Source organism: Acomys russatus, chromosome 16, assembly GCF_903995435.1.
Source record: "Acomys russatus chromosome 16, mAcoRus1.1, whole genome shotgun sequence".
In the NCBI taxonomy this organism is placed as follows: domain Eukaryota; kingdom Metazoa; phylum Chordata; class Mammalia; order Rodentia; family Muridae; genus Acomys; species Acomys russatus.
In genome coordinates this window covers 47017667-47035973 of record NC_067152.1, presented here as the reverse complement: position 1 = coordinate 47035973, position 18307 = coordinate 47017667, and the positions used below count along the sequence as shown (strand labels likewise).

Here is an 18307-nt window from a genome sequence, read left to right as displayed (position 1 = left end):
TCCCAGGCTCAAGTTCAGCTCTCTTTCTGAAACAGCATTAATCCAGGAGTGGTGCCGCCCACAGTGGGCTGGGCTGCCCCTCATCAATTAATAATTAAGAAAATCCCGCAAAGATGTGCCTGCAAGGCAATGTGACGGTGGCACTTACTCACTTGAGACTTCCTCCGAGGTGTGTTTTAAGTTTATGTCAAGTTGACAAAAACTAGGACAGACGGGTGTCCGTTTCAAACGACTGTGAAGGCCTCCCTACCACTGAAACCCTAAAGGCACTGTCCACTCTCCTGGCCTGGCCCCCTGAGTCTGCAGAGGCATGGCCTCACAGCGGAGCCCCACAGGAGCACAGCCCCACGGCCAGCCCGCTCCTTTTCGCCTGCCACGAGCGCTCGTGGGTGGCAAGTTCGAACCATCTCGGCCACCCTGCCCGTTCCCTCCCTTAGGGAGGGAGGGGTCCCACGCGCGCTTTGCTCAGCTCCCCGACCCGGCAGGGCAGGCGGGATGCTTGGCCCCTTCCTCCCAGGGCAACCACCGCCTGCAGGACAGCGACTCGGGGCCCCGCCCGCACCGCGGAACCGCTCCTCCGCCACCTCCCGGGCTGCGAGCTCGCCGTGCACCGCGGGCAGGCTGCTGAGCAGCGCGCGCGTCTCCGCGCTCTCGCCGAACGCCTCCAGGGCGGCGCCGCGGACGAGCGCGTCACCCTCCACCTCCTCCTCCTCGGCGGCGGCGGCGCCCGCAGCCGGCTCGTCGCTCAGGACCACGCCGCCAGCAGCTTCCATCAGGACCATACCGGCAACCGGGAAAGAAAGGAGGCGCCCCGCGAGAGCCGCCAGCTCCGCCCCGAGACCTTCGACCCCGACTACGGGGCGCGCCAGCCGACAAAACAGCTCGCGCGAAGTCGGCTCAGCGTGCAGATAACGCGTACACACGAAGGCGGCGGGCGGCACAAGGGAAATGAAGCCTCCAGTGTTGGGTGGGTTGGAGCCCGGCAGGGGTGGGGCCATTGAGGGCGTGGTCTGAGCAGAGAGCTGCCCTGAGCCTTACACGGCGGTGGGGGGCGAGGAACGGATGGCGTGATTGGAGACCGTCTGGGAGCGTGTGGACAAGGGGGTTAAGGAAAGGACCCGGCTTGAGATTGGGGTGGGGATCTGGAAGGTTTTGAGCTAGTGTGCGTGCACAGTGCAGGAACGCTGAGCGGGTACAAATGGCCAGAATGGAGCGGAGGTGTTGTTCCAGGCTGAGGGCTTTTGCCATGACCTCTTAAACATCGGAGCCACGCTGAAACCCGAGGCAGTCCTGACAGGGGGTGTGTGCTGCACACTGCTGGCCCTGCGTTCACCCGCAGAACAGACCTCGCTGCAAAGTGTGCTGCTGGAGCGGTGAGATAGCCCCAGGTCTTGAGTGTGTGACAGGGTCCCAGACTTTAGTAGCTCCCTGACTCCATGACCAGTGCCATTCGGGCTGTAAAATTCAGCATGTGGACAGCACTGACCAACCAGACTAAAAGCAGAGACTTAATCCTTCAAAGTCCATAAGTCTGGGAAAGTCCCTAAATGTACTAACCTTGCTTTTTTACTTCGGCAGTTCTGCGTGGGGCTAACTGTTGTTATTGGCTGACGTACGTTACAAGAACATGGTTTTTGTGGTAAAATCTCACCCTGAGAACGGTTCAATCTTGTGCTGGGTTCCCGAACACCCAGTGTAGTCACTGGCTGACTAATAAAGACTTTCTATTGGCTTAAATCCATATTGGAGCAGTCTTCTCGGATGTATTGTGGGGTATCAACAGGTTTGGTCGCCACATAATGGAAAAAAAGGACCACAAGTTGGGGCTGGAGAGATGGATCAGTGGTTAAGAGCACTGGCTGCTCTACTACGGGTCCTGAGTTCAATTCCCAGCATCTACACGGTGGCTCACAACCATCTGAAATGGGAGCTGATGCCCTCCCTCCTCTGCTGTGCATGAAGAAAAAGCACTCATGTATATAAAATACATACATAGGTAAATCTTTAAAAACTTGAGCACATGAACACAGAAAATAGTGTCTAAAAAAATAAAAAAATTAAAAAGGGAGGTGCTGGAGAGGGTCCACGGTGGTTGCAACTGAATGACCAGAGCCACGGGAGCCGACTGGACCTGGAGCTTCAGCGGCTGAGCTTACTGGGACCAGAGATGCTGAGGTGCTGGTATCCTGAGCCACATACGCAGCTCCCGCAGACCTGCCGCACTGCAGAGCCCCACAACCTCTAGATGAACTTGTTGGAGGCAGACTCAAAACTGGCCCAGTCAGGGGCCCACTTTGGCTTTTTATTAGGCCCCAGCCCCGCTACCTGAGCAGCTGCCTCATCACTGCCAGGGATGGGCTTCTGTACTCCCGCCCAAAGTGGTTCCAGTGGTTTAGGTAGTTGAAGAGCTGGTACAGCAGCAGGCGCTTGTCGAACCCTGGAGCCTTCGGGATCTTCTGGTGGTAGGCAGTGAAGAAAGATCTGGGGAAACCCCCAAACATCAAGGCAATTGCCAGCTCAAACTCAGAATGCCCATAGAAGGAAGCTGGGTCATAAATAATGGGTCCCTGGTCATCCTCAGCCACATTTCCAGCCCAGAGGTCTCCATGGAGCAGGGCAGGCACAATCTCTATGCCAGAGAACAGATCCGGGATCTTCACCTGTAAGAGAAATTAGTGCAAACATGGGGCTCAGAGGCCCGTGGGCTCATTATCCAGAGCTCAGAAATAGGGCAGAGAGCCATGGATTCCAACCAAATAACCTCCCAGGCCCAGTGAAGAGGCTCGCCTGATTCCTGAATGTAACTCTGTTTAACATTCTGGTCGCTACCAAGTGAATCCAAAACCTCACAGAAAACCTCAGAGGTTGGTCTTGTGCTGTAGCATATGAGCCAGTTTGGCACCTACCCTCAAAACTGTGTTTCTCCTTATTTTTATTTTATTGCACCTCTTCTATTATATAACATTTCTCTGATGCACATCCACCCTAGACAAGTTCTGTGACCCTTTCCTCCGTGCTGTGGTGACCCCGGACCATAAAATTATGTTGTTGCTACTTCATAACTTGTATTACGAATTGTAATGTAAGCATCTGGTATTCCTACAGGGTAGGAAGGTGGTGCCTGATGTCCCTACAGCCCGACCAGCCCACTCACTCTAACAGCAGTTTTCCCTGCTCTGACTCAGCCCTGAGAGGCCTCACGTGCATTTGGTAGGCTCATAGGAGACAGCTTCTTTCCAGAGAAGGGTTGTGCCCACCTGTAGCCTTGACCACAGTTCTTGTGTCTCCCTGTCAGCATAGTCTTTTTCGATGAGATCCAGCTGTGCTTGGAGCCGGTGTTGGGTGAAAAAGGTTGGCCAGTCATCCTGCCATTCATTCACCTGAGCAACAAGAGGAGAAGCCGATGCTGTGACTCGTGGCCCCAGGGCAGCTTTAGTGAAATCCCCAGGTGACCACTAAAAACACAGCAAGTGCAAATGAACCAAGTGCAAATACAAGTGGACTCATCAAAACAGTTTACCCAAAAGAAGGCAGAATTGGGGGTTGCCTTAGTCACCGTTCTGTTGCTGTGAAGAGACACCATGACCAAATCGTTTAATTGGAGGCTTGCTTACAGCTTTAGAGCATTTGTCCATTACCGCTGTGGTGCAGAACACCACATGGAATGCACAGGGCTGGAGCAAGAGCCGAGAGCTACATCCTGATCCACAGACCAAGAGACTGGCTGGGCATGGTGGCGCACACCTTTAATCCCAGCACTCGGGAGGCAGAGGCAGGCAGATCTCTCTGAGTTCAAAGCCAGCTTGATCTACAAAGCAAGTCTAGGACAGCCAAGGCTACACAGAGAAACCCTGTCTTGAAAAAACCAAGAGAGGGGCTGGAGAGATGGCTCAGTGGTTAAGAGCACTGCCTGCTCTTCCAAAGGACCCGGGTTCAATTCCCAGCACCCACATGGCAGCTCACAACTGTCTGTAACTTCAAGATCTGACACCCTCACACCAATGCACATAAATTGAAATTTGAATAAAATATTAAAAAAAAAAAAGAAAGAAAAAACCGAGAGAGAGAGAGAGGGAAGGAGGGAGGGCAAGAGAGAGAGAGAGAGAGGGAGGGAGGGAGAGGGAGAGGGAGGAGATTGGACTTGGCATGGGCATTTGAAACGTCAAAGCCCAATCCCAGTGACACACTTCCTACAACTTCCTCCTAATCCTTCTAATTATTTCAAACAATTCCACTCCCTAAGCATGGTGACTAAGCATTCAAATACATGAGCCTATGGTGACCATTCTTACTCAAACCACTACAGGGGGTAAAGGGAACAAGGAGAAAAATGAAAGGCAAATACTAAGGTGGCAGAGTCAAACTCAAACCCATCAACAGACACAATAGTAAGTGCAAATGGTGAGGGACTAGGGCTACATCAAAGACAGAGTGCTTTGCCAAACATGTATGAGTCCCAAGTCCAATGTGTGTGCGCACGCACACACACACACACACACACACACACACACACACCAATAAATAAATGACTGATAGAAAACAGATTGGAAAAACAAAGCAAGAACCAACTATAGGCTGGGGAGGTGGCTCACCAATTAAGAGCACTTGTCCCTAGCACAAACACAGTAGCTCACAATCATTGGTAACTCCAGTCCCAGGAAGATCCAGTGCCCTCTTCTGGCCTCTGTGAGCATTGCACACATATCGGGCACATGCATATACAGATACACGTGCAGGCAAACACACTCATACACATAAAAATTTTACATCTTTTTAAAAGATGTATACAATATTGTGCCTGCATGTGTGACTCCCTACCAGAAGAGGGCACCAGATATCGTTATAGATGGTTTTGAGCCACCATGTGGTTGCTGGGAATTGAACTCAGGACCTCTGGAAGAGCAGACAGTGCAGCTAACCTCTGAGCCATCTCTCCAGCCCTTAAAAATCTTTTTAAAAAAAAAGAAATAACTCATTGCAGGCTTTGATTTTTTTTAAACCTACCTTACCTGGTGTTTTCTAATGCCTCTACCTCCCTCGCAGCCCTCCGACCCAGGACAGGAGAGAAAGAAGGTTCATGGGGCAGGAGGTAGACCCCTTCAGACTCCTCGGGGCGATTCCACCCATCGTCCTCGTCAAAATTCCAGCAGTCAAGCTAAACAGCAAGCCAGCAGCAATGCAGCAGCAAACAAACACAGCAGCAATGCAGCAGCAAACACAGCAGCGATGCAGCAAGCACAGCAGCAATGCAGCAGCAATGCAGCAAACACAGCAGCAAACAAACACAGCAGCAACCTCGAAGTGTTCTCTGGAACATTGCTCTCTAACAGCGTCTGGAAGTGAAGCAAAGCAAAGCAAAAAGCCAAGAGATACGAAATGATGCAAAAACAAAAACAAAAACAAAAACAACACTCTCTCTTTGTTTCCTGGGACACTTTTTACCCTCCCAGAGTCCACACAGGGACTGACAGGGACCACGAGCCATCTCACAAGTCTGCCTCCAGCGGGGACAAACATCACACGTCCTCGCATGAGGTAGCTCCACATCCCATACATGGGATCAAAACAAAAACATTTTTACATCCACTATGAGTTATGTTCATATAAATCGAGTTATGCACAAAACAGAAATAGACTCAAAGGATAGAAAATGCATACACTTGTTTATAATAGGCAAAGAGCAAATAACAAGAGAAAAATGGATGGCAATTTATATCAGACAACACATGCTGTCATCAAATACAAAGAGAACTGTTTCATACTGAGAATATGGTCAAGCAGTGAACAGGATCTGGCAGTCCTGGGGGGTGAGTTGTTATTGTTGTTTTGGGTTTTACCTTGCATCCTAGGCTGGCTTTGAACTCTTGCCTCTGACTCAAGATGCAAGGATTACAGGTATGTGCCACCACCTCCAACAGAGCTTCAAAATACAGAGAATAAAACTGTTGGAACTGCAAGGATAAATAGATGAATCCTCACAGTCTCGTGCAGTCTTAGTTATGTCTTCGTCCTTATATGAACATACGAACTTGTGACTGTCTATGTGGACATATGAATAGCATATGAGCGTTACATGTACAAACATATAAAATATTTATGCTGAAGGTGACTGTGTTCAGAAATACGGATTTCAGCACCTGGGAGGCTAATGCAGGAGGACCAGTATAGACGCGATGCTCTTAGGAAGACATTAGGGTTAACTGACATAAATGTGAGGTCACAACGTGGCAGGACTAGGAAAGAAGCCCTATAAAAAGAGAAATGCACCCAGGCGATGGTGGCGCACGCCTTTAATCCCAGCTCTCGGGAGGCAGAGGCGGTAGATCTCTGTGAGTTCAAGGCCAGCCTGGTCTACAGAGAGAGTCCAGGACAGCCAAGGCTACAGAAAGAAATGAAGAAGAAGAAGAAGAAGAAGAAGAAGAAGAAGAAGAGGAGGAGGAGGAGGAGGAGGAGGAGGAGGAGGAAGAGGAAGAGGAGGAGGAGGAAGGACAAGGAGGAGGAGGAAGAGGAGGAGGAGGAGGAGGAGCCATGGTGGCGCACGCCTTTAATCCCAGCACTCGGGAGGCAGAGGCAGGCAGATGTCTGTGAGCTCAAGGCCAGCCCGATCTACAAGAGAGAGTCCAGGACAGCCAAGGCTACACAGAGACCAAAGCCAGCCTGATCTACATTTCAATTTCCAAGCCAGATAAGATAATATATTGAGACACTGCCATGGCTCCCGGTGCATGGGGGCTCTGCATTTGCCAGAAGGCGACAAGGTCACAAAAGATACAATTTCCTGTTGGGAACAGAAGGCTAGCATTGGCACGCTCAGTGGTGCATCTCAAGACGGAAGGAGGAAGGACCATAGTTCCCAAGGCTGCAGAGGGATGTGCTGAGCTATCGGTGCCATGTGAGCATCAGGACTGAGGAGGGCAGCAGTGTGTAATGGTTAGAGCCCACCCTGAAACCGGAAGGTATGACAAGCCTGGTTCCTCAGTCCGCCAGGTGCATGGTCTCTGGGGATGTCACTCAGTGTTAGTGCATCGGTTTGCATTGGTGACATCACACAGTCCATTGCCAACTGTGGCAACTGGCACACTGAGTCAGACAAGGCGCTTGGAATGTCGCTTAGTTCTCAGTAGGGAACACAACCCATAAGTTCCCCAGCCAACTGGATTGGTGTTTCCAGCAAAATTAACTGGACGCTCTAGGGTCTAAGAATTCCACGTCCAGTGTTTTCCCATCATGACTACAACACCCCTCAAGGGCCCACTCAGCCCAGCTAGGGGCCTCAGGGCTTGGGGATGCGTGAAGGCACTACATAAAGAACAATTTTGTTATCAAAGTAGGTGCACCAGGAGTCTGACGCCCAGACTGCAGTTGCCTCAGGATCCCAGAGTCTGAAGGGAACTCAGAGACCCTCTGCCTCCCTGACTTAGCTCTATCCTCATCTGCTTCATGTACAAGTCCCAATGCTATTTCATTTCTTACCTCATGAATATCTGAGAAAACAACGCTTTGTCAGCCAAGTCTTTGAAGCCCTTAAACACAACCTGTAACTCAAGACAGCAAGCCATGCTTGTCTATGGTAACAGAGGCCTTGCTAGTCCCTTGCTCCACCCAGGTGTGTAGCACCAAGAAAGGCAGGTTTGGCCGAGATTAGGGAGTCTTTCTTCCTTTCTTTTTTTTTTTTTTTTTAAAGGTTTATTTATTTATTATTATGTATACAGTACTCTGCATGCATATACACCTGCAGGCCAGCAGAGGGCATCAGATCTCATTACAGATGGCTGTGAGCCACCATGTGGTTGCTGGGAATTGAACTCAGGACCTCTGGAAGAGCAGTCAGTGCTCTTAACCTCTGAGCCATCTCTCCAGCCCCGAGATTATGGAGTCTTGGCAAACCCTCTGTGTGCTGCTGTTGGGACCTAGATTCACAGCTGCCTATTGGCTGGGATCCCTGAGTCTGCCTTAGGCATAATAAAAATCTTGCAACAAGAAAGAATTGAAGGGAACTGGAGAGATGGCTCAGAGGTTAAGGGCACTGGCTGCTCCTCCAGAGGTCCTGAGTTCAATTCCCAGCAACCACATGGTGGTTCACAACCATTTATAGTGTGATCTGATGCCCTCTTCTGGCCTGCACATGTACATGGAGGCACTGTATGCATAATAAATAAATAAATAAATAAATAAATAAATAAATGGTTTTTTAAAAAAGATTTGAAAATGTTGGCCCTTAAAGCAGTAACAGAGTTAAATTGAAATGCCTCTTCTACAGAATTGTCCTTAATAAAGCAAAGTCTGGTCTAATAATGGCTTCTCTGAGGTAGGGGTAGGGCAGGCAGACTGCCTAGGAGATAAGCCTCTGTTAGATTTTGCTAAGTTTCTAAGATGGGGATTCAAGAGGCTGCGGTGTTATTCAACCTGAGTAATAAAGAACGGAGCTGGAGACATGGCTCAGCTGGTACCAGTCCTTGCTGGTCTTCCAGCGGACCAGCGTTTGGTTCACAGCATCTACATCAAGTGGTTCACAACAACCTGTAACTCCAGGTCCAAAGGGACAGACACCACCCTCCAGCCTCCTCAGGTAAATGTGGCGCACACTCTCTCACACACACCACATAAGTAAAAATAAATCTTTGCAAAAATGGGTGAAACCAGACATACTGCCTCACATATATTATAGTAAACCGTGAAAGACCGTATCAGGAAGATTGTGAGTTCCAGTCCAATCTGGGCCAACCACACAGTGAGACTATCATTCCACCATTAAAAAAAATGATGCCCTTATGCATGCTCAGGGTAGACTAACCTCAAAAACACTGTGGTAAATGAAAGAAGCTGGACACAGGGCACATGGATATAATGTCACCAACATAAAGTGTCCAGAACAGGCAGAACCATAGCGATGGTCAGTAGATTTGTGATGGCTGGGACCAAGGAGAGGTGATGGCCGGGGACCGAGGAAAGAGAATGGGGAGTGACTGGTAACAGGAGTTGCTGCTCAGTGATGAAAAGATTCTGGAACGAGACATAATAATAAATCTAAACCAGTCACTGTGACACATGCCTGTGATCCCAGCATTCGTGAGGCAGAGGCAGATGGATCTTTGTGAGTTCAAGGCCAGCCTGGTCTACAAAGCAAGTCCTGAACAGCCAAGGCTACACAGAGAAACCCTGTCTTGAAAAACAAACAAACAAACAAACAAACAAACAAACAAATGTACAGCCATAACACATGAACCTCGTCTGATTTCAGAGGCTAAGCAATCAGGCCTGGTTAGAACTTGCACACACTGAAGTGAATGGTATACTTTATTTTTTTTTTAATTTTTTAAAATATTTTATTTAATTTTTAAATTTATGTGCATTGGTGTGGGGGTGTCAGATCTTGGAGTTACAGACAGTTGTGAGCTGCCATGTGGGTGCTGGGAATTGAACCCCAGTTCTTTGGAAGAGCAGGCAGTGCCCTTAACCACTGAGCCAACTCTCCAGCCCCGTGAATGGTATACTTTAAAATGGAGAATTTTGCGCGGTGGTGGTGGCACATGCCTTTAATCCTAGCACTTGTAAGGCAGAGGCAAGCAGATCTCTGTGAGTTCTAGGCCAGCTGGTCTACAGAGTGAGTTCCAGTACAGCCAGGGCAGCACAGAGAAACCCTGTCTCAAAAAATTACATATATGTATGTATGTATACATACACATATAATGGAGAGTTTTGTTACATGAATGATATCTCAATTATATCTCAATAAACAACAATAATTTTAACAGCCCTGAAGAGGACCTGAGTCCTTAGCCTTGTCCAGGCTACCTTCTTCAGACTCCTAAACTGGCCAGGTTCCCTCCTCCAACTTGGCCTTGCATGACTGTTGCCCACCTGGGGTGCTGACCAGCTGACACCAGCATCTACTCCCTCCAAGCCTGGCTCAGGGAGCCTCCCTGTCCACTCTGCATCGTAAGTGGCACAACCTGCACTCTGCCTTCAGACATAACGGCGGAGCACTCTGGTGTCTGGAGAACTGGCGCTTTGCTGCACACAGGGGTCAGCTGCCGGCATCAGCCAAGCACAGGAGCCTCAGCAATGGCCATCACAGGGTAGGGATGCTCTCACTCTGACACTCACCTGTGGGATGAAGCCACAGCATGTCACTGTGTTGAAGCCAAACTTGGTCACAGCCTGGGGCTCAGCAGCCCCATAGCCTGTCAACAGAAACCCTAGTGTCATGAAGCTGCTCATCCTTCGTGGAAACCAGCCCTAGGGAGAACATCCCACAGGTCTGGCCGCATGCACACAAACAGCTTGAACACAGGTGACGTGAGGGTCACCACACATGGCAATGACTAGCCAGCACACAGACTGGCCAGGACACTATACCCTAGAGCAACAGTCAAACTGTGGGACTGGTTGTCAAAATTCATTTCTATTCACTTATCAACTCCATTAAAATGATTTAATCATCTCATTTTCACAAGGTACATAGGGTTGGAGAGATGGCCCCAAAGTTATGGCACTGGCTGCTCTTCTAAAGGTTCCCAGCACCCAGGCTGAGCAATGCACAGCTGCTGCAGCTCCCCCTCCAAGGATCAGATGTCCTCTTCTAGCTCCAGCAAGTACTTACACACATGTCACATACACACACATCACACACCCACACCCACCATACATGTTACACACATGCATGAACACACATCACACCCATGGGCACACATGTCACACACATTGGCACACACATGTCACACATGAACACATATGCACACACACATGGACACACACACACACAGTGGCACACACATGGGCACACACACGTCACTTTTAAAAAGGCTCTTTAATGCAGCGTAAAGGGGGAGGGTATGCCGCCATTCACTCCATTACTGAAATGTCACCAAGAAGCACCATGAATGCCCGTCTAAGGCAGCTGATGGGCCAGGCCCAAGCTAAAAAACGAAAAGCAACCGAACTCACCCACTGTGCTCTCCCGGGCCTTGGACTTCTCCCTGAGCTTCTGGTTGTAAAGGTGCAAGTCTGCCACCTGCTCCCCAAGCTTTGCTGCCTGACTAAGGAAGGAAGAAAGGCAGTGGCTAAAATAGCAAACACGTGGCGCTACACCGCATGTCCTGTTTTGAGAGGTGTGTTAAATATTTGAAAGCTACTCTAAACAGCACAGTAATAAACCCTTCTAAAAAGACAAAGTATTGTAAGGGATCTTGTGACAATCTCCGCCCCCCTCTCTCCCTCCCCCTCTTTAGATTTTATTTATTCATTTTATGAGTGCTCTAAGTGCATGTACACCTGCAGACCAGAAGAGGGCATCAGATCACATTACAGATGGCTGTGAGCCACCATGTGGACCCCTGGAGAGTGCTCTTGTCTGCTGAGCCATCTCTCCAGAGCCACACAAACACACACACACACACTTGTGATCATTTCTGTAGCATCCCATCAGGCACTGGCCATCTGGCACAAAGCCTCAGTAAGTAAGAGGGCCTCAGCTCTCAACTTTCAGAAATGAATATAGGAGAAACCCTGAGGCCACAGTCTCACACTGAGAGTTGAGCTGCGGCAACTCCCTGCTGATAAAATGTTGATGTCTTTTCTTTTTTTTTTAACCAGAGTTTGCCCCTCCACATTTTACACAGTGAGCATGCATGATTGCAAAGGTGCTAGGCAACACATGAGCCTCTCAGCCCAAACTGGATCAGTACACTACATAGTGCAAAGCACGGGGCTTACTCAAATGCACTTACTTTATTCAGCCTCGCCACAGCTGAACTAACTCAACAAAAACAAACAAGAAACAGCAATTATCTTTGTCTTGATTAAGAATGGACTGTGTGGGGCTGGAGAGATAGCTTAGTGGTTAAAAGCACTGTCTGCTTTTCCAGAGGTCCTGAGTTCAATTCCCAGCAACCACATGATGGCTCAAAACCATCTATAATGGGATCTGACACCCTCTTCTCGTGTGCAAGGGGACATGCAGATAGGGCATTCATAAACTAACGTAACTAAATAAATATTAAAAAAAAAAAAAAAAAAAAGAATGGAGCTGGGCGTGGTGGCGCACACCTTTAATCCCAGCGCTTGGGAGGCAGAGACAGGTGGATCGCTGTGAGTTTTCAGTCAGCCTGGTCTACAAAGTGAGTCCAGGACAGCCAAGGCTACACAGAGAAACCCTGTCTCAAAAAAAAAGAATGGACTGTGGGGGCTGGAGAGATGGCTCAGCAGTTAAGAGATCTGGCTGCTCTTCCAGAGGATCCTGGGTTCCGTTCTCGGTGCCCACACGGTGACTCACACCTTCTGTAAATCCAAGCCCATGAGATCCAATCCCCTCTTCTGGTTTCTGTGGGCAGTACACAAATGTGGTGCACAGACATGTGTGCAGCCAGAACACCCATACACATAAAATAATTAAAAATTTTTACTAGGGAAAGACAAATTGGCTTTGTATTCTTGTAAGAGTTGAGGAAGGAATAGATGTTTCACTTTCAGGATCTCAGGTCCAGTAAGAGAAAAAAAAAAAACAAAAACAAAAATAAGATAAATAAAGGGTGGATTTCAGGGGCTGGTGTTGATCTCCAGTGTGGGATGGGGAGCAGATTAGTGAGATAGCAGGATGTTTATACCCTTAGAAGTCAAACCACTGAGCCGGGCGTGGTGGCGCACGCCTTTAATCCCAGCACTCGGGAGGCAGAGGCAGGCGGATCGCTGTGAGTTCGAGGCCAGCCTGGTCTACAAAGTGAGTCCAGAATGGCCAAGGCTACACAGAGAAACCCTGTCTTGAAAATCCAAAAAAAAAAAAAAAAAAAAAAAAAAGAAGTCAAACCACTTTGTGGAGGAGCTTGGATGTTGTCAGCTGAAAATATCCTAGTAGAGACTCTGAGAGGGTATGTGTGTATGTATGAGCCTCCAGCTGAGGCCTCAGGTTCCGGCTGCTCCAGGTTCCAACAGCAACTTTGGTGAGATAGCTTGTTTGTTGAGGTCCTGCTGACTACACCAGGAGAATCGTTCCTCAGAACTGATATCCTTAAGGCTTTATTATTGTGTTCTTTAATCTCCTTTTCCTATTGTTTGGGTTAGTCGGGTTATAAGGGAGGTAGGCTCATTTAATAAGTTCATAATAAAATATAGTCGTTAAGAAAATTGAGCCGGGGCTGGAGAGATGGCTCAGAGGTTAAGAGCCAGAGGTTCTGAGTTCAAATTCCAGCAACCACATGGTGGCTCACAACCATCTACAATGTGATCAATGCCCTCTTCTGGCCTGCAGGTGAACATGCAGGCAGAGCTCTGTATACTTAATAAATAAATAAATCTTTTTTAACATTTTATTTAATTTTTAGTTTATGAGCATTGGTGTGAGAGTGTCAGATCCTGGGAGTTACAGACAGTTGTGAGCTGCCATGTGGGTGCTGGGAATTGAACCCATGTCCTTTGGAAGAACAAGCAGTGCTCTTAACCACTGAGCCATCTCTCCAGCCCCAAATAAATCTTTTTTTAACAATTGAAAAAAGAAAGAAAGAAAGAAAACTGAGCCTACAGGCTGGGGCTGAAGAGATGGGGCATCAGTTAAGAGCACCTGCAATAGCCGGGTGTGGTGGTGCACGCCTTTAATCCCAGCACTCGGGAGGCAGAGGCAGGTGGATCTCTGTGAGTTCGAGGCCAGCCTGGTCTACAAAGGGAGTCCAGGACAGCCAAGGCTACACAGAGAAACCCTGTCTAGAAAAACAAACAAACAAGCAAACAAACAAAGAGCACCTGCAGTTAAGAGCACCTGCAGAGGAACCAAGGTTCCCAGGACCTACATGGCAGCTCAAAAACATCTGGAATCCCAGTTCCAGGGGACCCAGAACCCTTACCTAGCCTCTATAGTTGCCAGACATGCACACGGTGTGCATACATGTAAGCAAACATATATGTGTATATATAATAAATCTTTATTTTTAAATGTTTATTTAAACATAAATCTTTAAAAATGGACTCCGACATCCAGGCATGAGGACACATGCCTCTAATCCTAACACTTGGAAGCAGGGCCAGCATGGTCTACATTGTGTGTGAGTTCCAGGCATTCAGGGCAGGCTACATGGTGAGACCTTAAAAAAATAAATAAATAAATAAAAAGGACTCTGCCAACTGGACTGGGTTATGTAAGCAGCTCAATGGAGACTGCTGACCAGTGCTTCCTTCTTTCTGTCTCTCTCCCTCTCTCCCTCCCTCCCTCCCTCCACCGGTTTCACCTGTCTATTTCTGCGTGTGTCTCTCTGTGTCTTGTGTCTCTGCTTCTGTCTACATGTGTCTCTCTCTTCTCTCTCTCTCTGTAATGTCTCCCTATGTTTGTCAGTCTTTGCCTACCTCGTTCTCTTCCTGCCTGTGTGTCTTCGTGTGCGCACACGGCCCTCTCCCTCCCCCACGCACAAATGCTCTCACCTGCTCAGACTCTTCATCTTCAAATGCTCCATCACGAAGACAGCCCCACCTCCTGGCAGGTCGATCACCTTCATGGGCTTCGGGACCCTCACCAAGCCAGTGCTGCGGAGGGCCTCCAGGCTCGCCATCTCCCCCTCAAACATCTGCCGGGCCTGCATCCAAATGCCACGAGCTCTGTCAGCTCCGCCGTCCTGGACTCTAACAAGGGCCTTGCTCGTCAGACCAAAGAACTCACGGCCCTTTTGACACAAGCACCCAAACCGAACACCTTCACTTGCTGACAAACGACATCACATCCCCCCCCCCCCCCAAGGCCCCAGGGAGCTGAGAGGACAAGCCTGACTCTAGATTCGAGCGGTCTATGGGAAGACCCACACAGCAAAGCCTGGCTGTGGACGGTGCACGGGTCACAAGGGGATGCGAGGGGTGATGGGAGGAAGGACACAAGTCAAGTGTAAGCTAAAGAAAGTCTGAGGCTGGGCCCAAGTCATCCAAGGTATTGCTTTCCTCCCTGCCTCTAAGTGGGGGCAGGCAGCCCTGGGCCTGGTAGAAATTACCTGGGCTTATATTTGGGTCAGAGTGGGGAGGTCTGCAGGGCCTGGCTCAGTTCTAGCAGGAACCGTCTACCCAGCCGTCCATCAGGTCTTTGCTGGGACCCAGAAGCTTGTTTTTAAGCTATTTCTAAAAATATCCCATTTATTTTTAGGCCAACTTTCATGTTGTTCACTGTTCCTTGGTTAAAGCATGAATTTTATTTATGTACTTATGTATTTATCTGAGGTGCTGGGGACCGAACCCAGGAGGCTGTGGGTATTGGGCAAATGCTCTACTACTCCTCTTCAGCACCACCACCCCAAAAAATAAACCATGTATTTATTCATGGGGTTTGTGAGTACGTGTACATATGGAGTCATGGGTTGTTTTAATTAAAAGTAGACGATGCTGTGGGTAAAAGCACTCAAGCCTGATGACCCAACTGCGATCTCCCGAGTGCAAACAAAGATCAGATGAGGCAGTGCACATGTGTAATCCCAGCCCTCCCACCACATCTGTAATCCCAGCCTTCCTACCACATCTGTAATCCCAGCCCTCCCACCACATCTGTAATCCCAGCCTTCCTACCACATCTGTAATCCCAGCCCTCCCACCACATCTGTAATCCCAGCCCTCCCACCACATCTGTAATCCCAGCCCTCCCACCACATCTGTAATCCCAGCCCTCCCACCACATCTGTAATCCCAGCCCTCCCACCACATGATGGATGAGGCAGAGGCAGGGTAATCAGCTACAATCTTTCAGGCCAGCTAGCCTGGAACATGCTGTGTGGCAGCAGAAACAAAGAGAAACCTTGCCACAGAGCAAGGTGCAAGGACAGAACCAACTCCCAAAAAGTTGTCCACTGACTTCTATGCATGGCATGGCGTGTGCAAGCCAGAGCTTTCTCTCTCTCACACACACATATACAAAGACACACGCAACACATGCATACACTCAAAATAATTGACATTTTTTTAATTTAAAAATGAAACTTGAAGCCAAAACACTTATTACCATACATGAAGATAACGTTTCCCTTTGTTGTTGTTTTGTTTTTGTTTTTCAAGACAGGGTTTCTCTGTGTAGTCCTGGCTGACTCACTTTGTAGACCAGGCTGGCCTCGAACCCACAGTGATCCACCTGCCTCTGCCTCCTAGTGCTGGGATTACAAGTGTGTGACACCATGCCTTTTAGTTCAAGTTTTCAAGGGAAAAGTCAGACAGGTATCTTCAAATTGCCAACCTGCACTTGGGACCAAGAGACATGTGTGTTGAGCATCTTGGGTGGGAGGGCGTTTGCAAACCCCACCCAGTCTCCTAATGATGCCAACAGCACAGAGAATGCAGGGTGATGCTAACCCTGACTCCATCTCTAAAGACAGCAGGAGGGACTGAGAAGGGTGGCTCTGGGACACTCTCCTCCCCCACAGTGAGCATACCCACGGGGACTACTGTCCAGAACTACTCCACACAGGGCAGAGAACCCCTAGAGCCCTTCCCCACAGCAGGGGGAGCACCGAGCTGAGCCATCAGCAGAGTCCTCTCAAAGCCTCTGGCTAACAGTCTCCATTTGTCTTACAGTTTGCCTTGCATTCTTTTCTGGTTAGTTTGGTTTGGGTTTTGGGGTTTGTTTTTTTGTTTTTTGTTTTTTGTTTTTTTTAAAGTCAGCTTCTCCTCATGTAGCCCAGGCTGGCATGAAACTCACCATCCTCCTGCCTCAGCCTCCCAAGTATTAGAATTATAGATGTACGACATTATGCCTGCCTCCATACTTCCTTAAACAGGAATATCTTAAGGGTTCTAGAAACCAACAGAGCCTGTGAGGATAGTGCTAGCCTGGCCCTGGGAATCCTGTCTCTCTACACCTGTTGGGAGAACACAGGAACTGAGGTCAGAGCAGAGACCAGGCATGGGCAGAAGCAGCTTGCTGCTGAGACTCATCTCTCCCGCGGTCAGTGATTATAGAAATGTAAAGCCCTTGAGGGGGGGATAGGGGGCGCAAAAGAAACAAAGTGATCATGCAGCCAAGAAATCCTCCCGTCCCAAGAGGAAGCCTGCCTGCAGGGGCTGACCCCTCAGCAGAGGGTAAGGACACCACTTCCCGGAAACCTGCGTTCATCCACCATCCACCCCCACCCCCAAACTCCATCCTTGCACACTGGGCAGCACACCTGCGTCCTGCGGTTGACCTTGACAAACACCCGGCCAGTGTCAGTGTCGTAGGCATAGCCCTCGCTGATGCCCCCGGCCCGGGAGCTCCCAAAGGCCCGCAGGGTCGTGGTGCAAAGCTCCGTGCGCAGCAACCGCTCCATGGAGACCAGAAAGCGAGGAGATAACGCAGACCAGGGGACTACAGTACCAGAAGGAAACACTGGGGCGGAGCGCGCGGGCGCGCAGGGGGCCGGGACAGGGACGGGGGAGGGGTGTGACGCTGCCCGGCGGACAGCTGGCTCCTATCCCTGCGGGCTCCTTGTGCACCAGCGCTGGGGCGGGCGGGGGAAGAGGGATTAGAGCAGACCGCTGTTTCTCAGTCCAAGGCGGTCTCCACCGGAGCTGCTATGGGGTTAGGAGCGATGCAAAGGCTCTCGACACCCTCCTGCTAGGCTCTTGACTCATCGCAGAGAAACAGGACCCCAGACATGGTCCTGGGTGCTGTGAAAGCCAGGCAGACAGACAGGAAGGAAGTGTCCCTGTGTCCGCAGAGCATGCCTGTGCAATCCCAGCACGTCTGCGCTCATCTGGGGTCCACCTTAGGCCTTGTGCTCTATGCACAACTGGGTGAATCAGGCGTGCCAACAGGAAGGTTTGGGCCAGGGCTTCTTTATCCTTGCAACACAAGGCACAGCCTAGAGACTCAGCTATTCTATGGAGAGGCTCGGACAGCCCAGATAAGGGTGGAGTCCTAGCCCAGGGGATACCCTAGCTAGGCCCTAGTGGCAGCTTTAATGCCACAGGGCTGGGTGATAGAGGCTGCTCTGGGAGTTGTGATAGCAGCAGCCTACCCCACCCAGGGCGGAGGAGACTCTGGGCCTCAGACAGCCATGACAGGAAAGAAGCTTCAAGATGTACGTGCTCATGTGTACATGGATGCACACTCAGGAGAGGTTGCCTCAAATCCCAGCTGCCACCACGAGCTGCTGGTGCCTCTCCTGTACTGTAATGTCTCCAACTGACTATAAAGATTAGTGGGGTGCACTAGGGCACACGTGAATGCCACCTTAGTTCACAGATGTCCTCTGAGAGGGTCCTACAATTAGTTCCCAGCACTCTCTGAAGAAACACGCATAGAAAAGTTACCTTGCACCAGACCCAGTGCTGAGACACAGCTCAGAATATTTGAAACTCAGTCTGGTTTTGGGCTCCA

The 18307-nt window shown here is 49.6% G+C and overlaps 2 protein-coding genes across 2 annotated transcripts in view; both read right to left on the bottom strand.

Annotated features, from left to right (window-relative positions):
- The window catches only part of Tbcd (tubulin folding cofactor D), a 163441-nt gene extending 162428 nt beyond the window's left edge, over positions 1 to 1013 (bottom strand). The window contains exon 1 of the mRNA XM_051159315.1: positions 563 to 1013. Within this exon, the coding sequence (XP_051015272.1) occupies positions 563 to 998 (436 nt within the window). The 5' untranslated portion in view covers positions 999 to 1013. The remainder of the gene's footprint in view (positions 1 to 562) is intronic.
- A 1253-nt stretch (positions 1014 to 2266) lies between these two features.
- Positions 2267 to 17349, bottom strand: Fn3k (fructosamine 3 kinase). Its single transcript, XM_051159266.1, has 6 exons — positions 17115 to 17349; positions 14407 to 14558; positions 10948 to 11039; positions 10108 to 10184; positions 3258 to 3380; positions 2267 to 2660 (listed from the first exon to the last, which is right to left on the bottom strand). The coding sequence occupies exons 1-6, from the start codon at positions 17253 to 17255 to the stop codon at positions 2322 to 2324; spliced, it is 924 nt and encodes a 307-aa protein (XP_051015223.1). The 5' UTR covers positions 17256 to 17349; the 3' UTR covers positions 2267 to 2321.
- Positions 17350 to 18307: the final 958 nt, after the last annotated feature.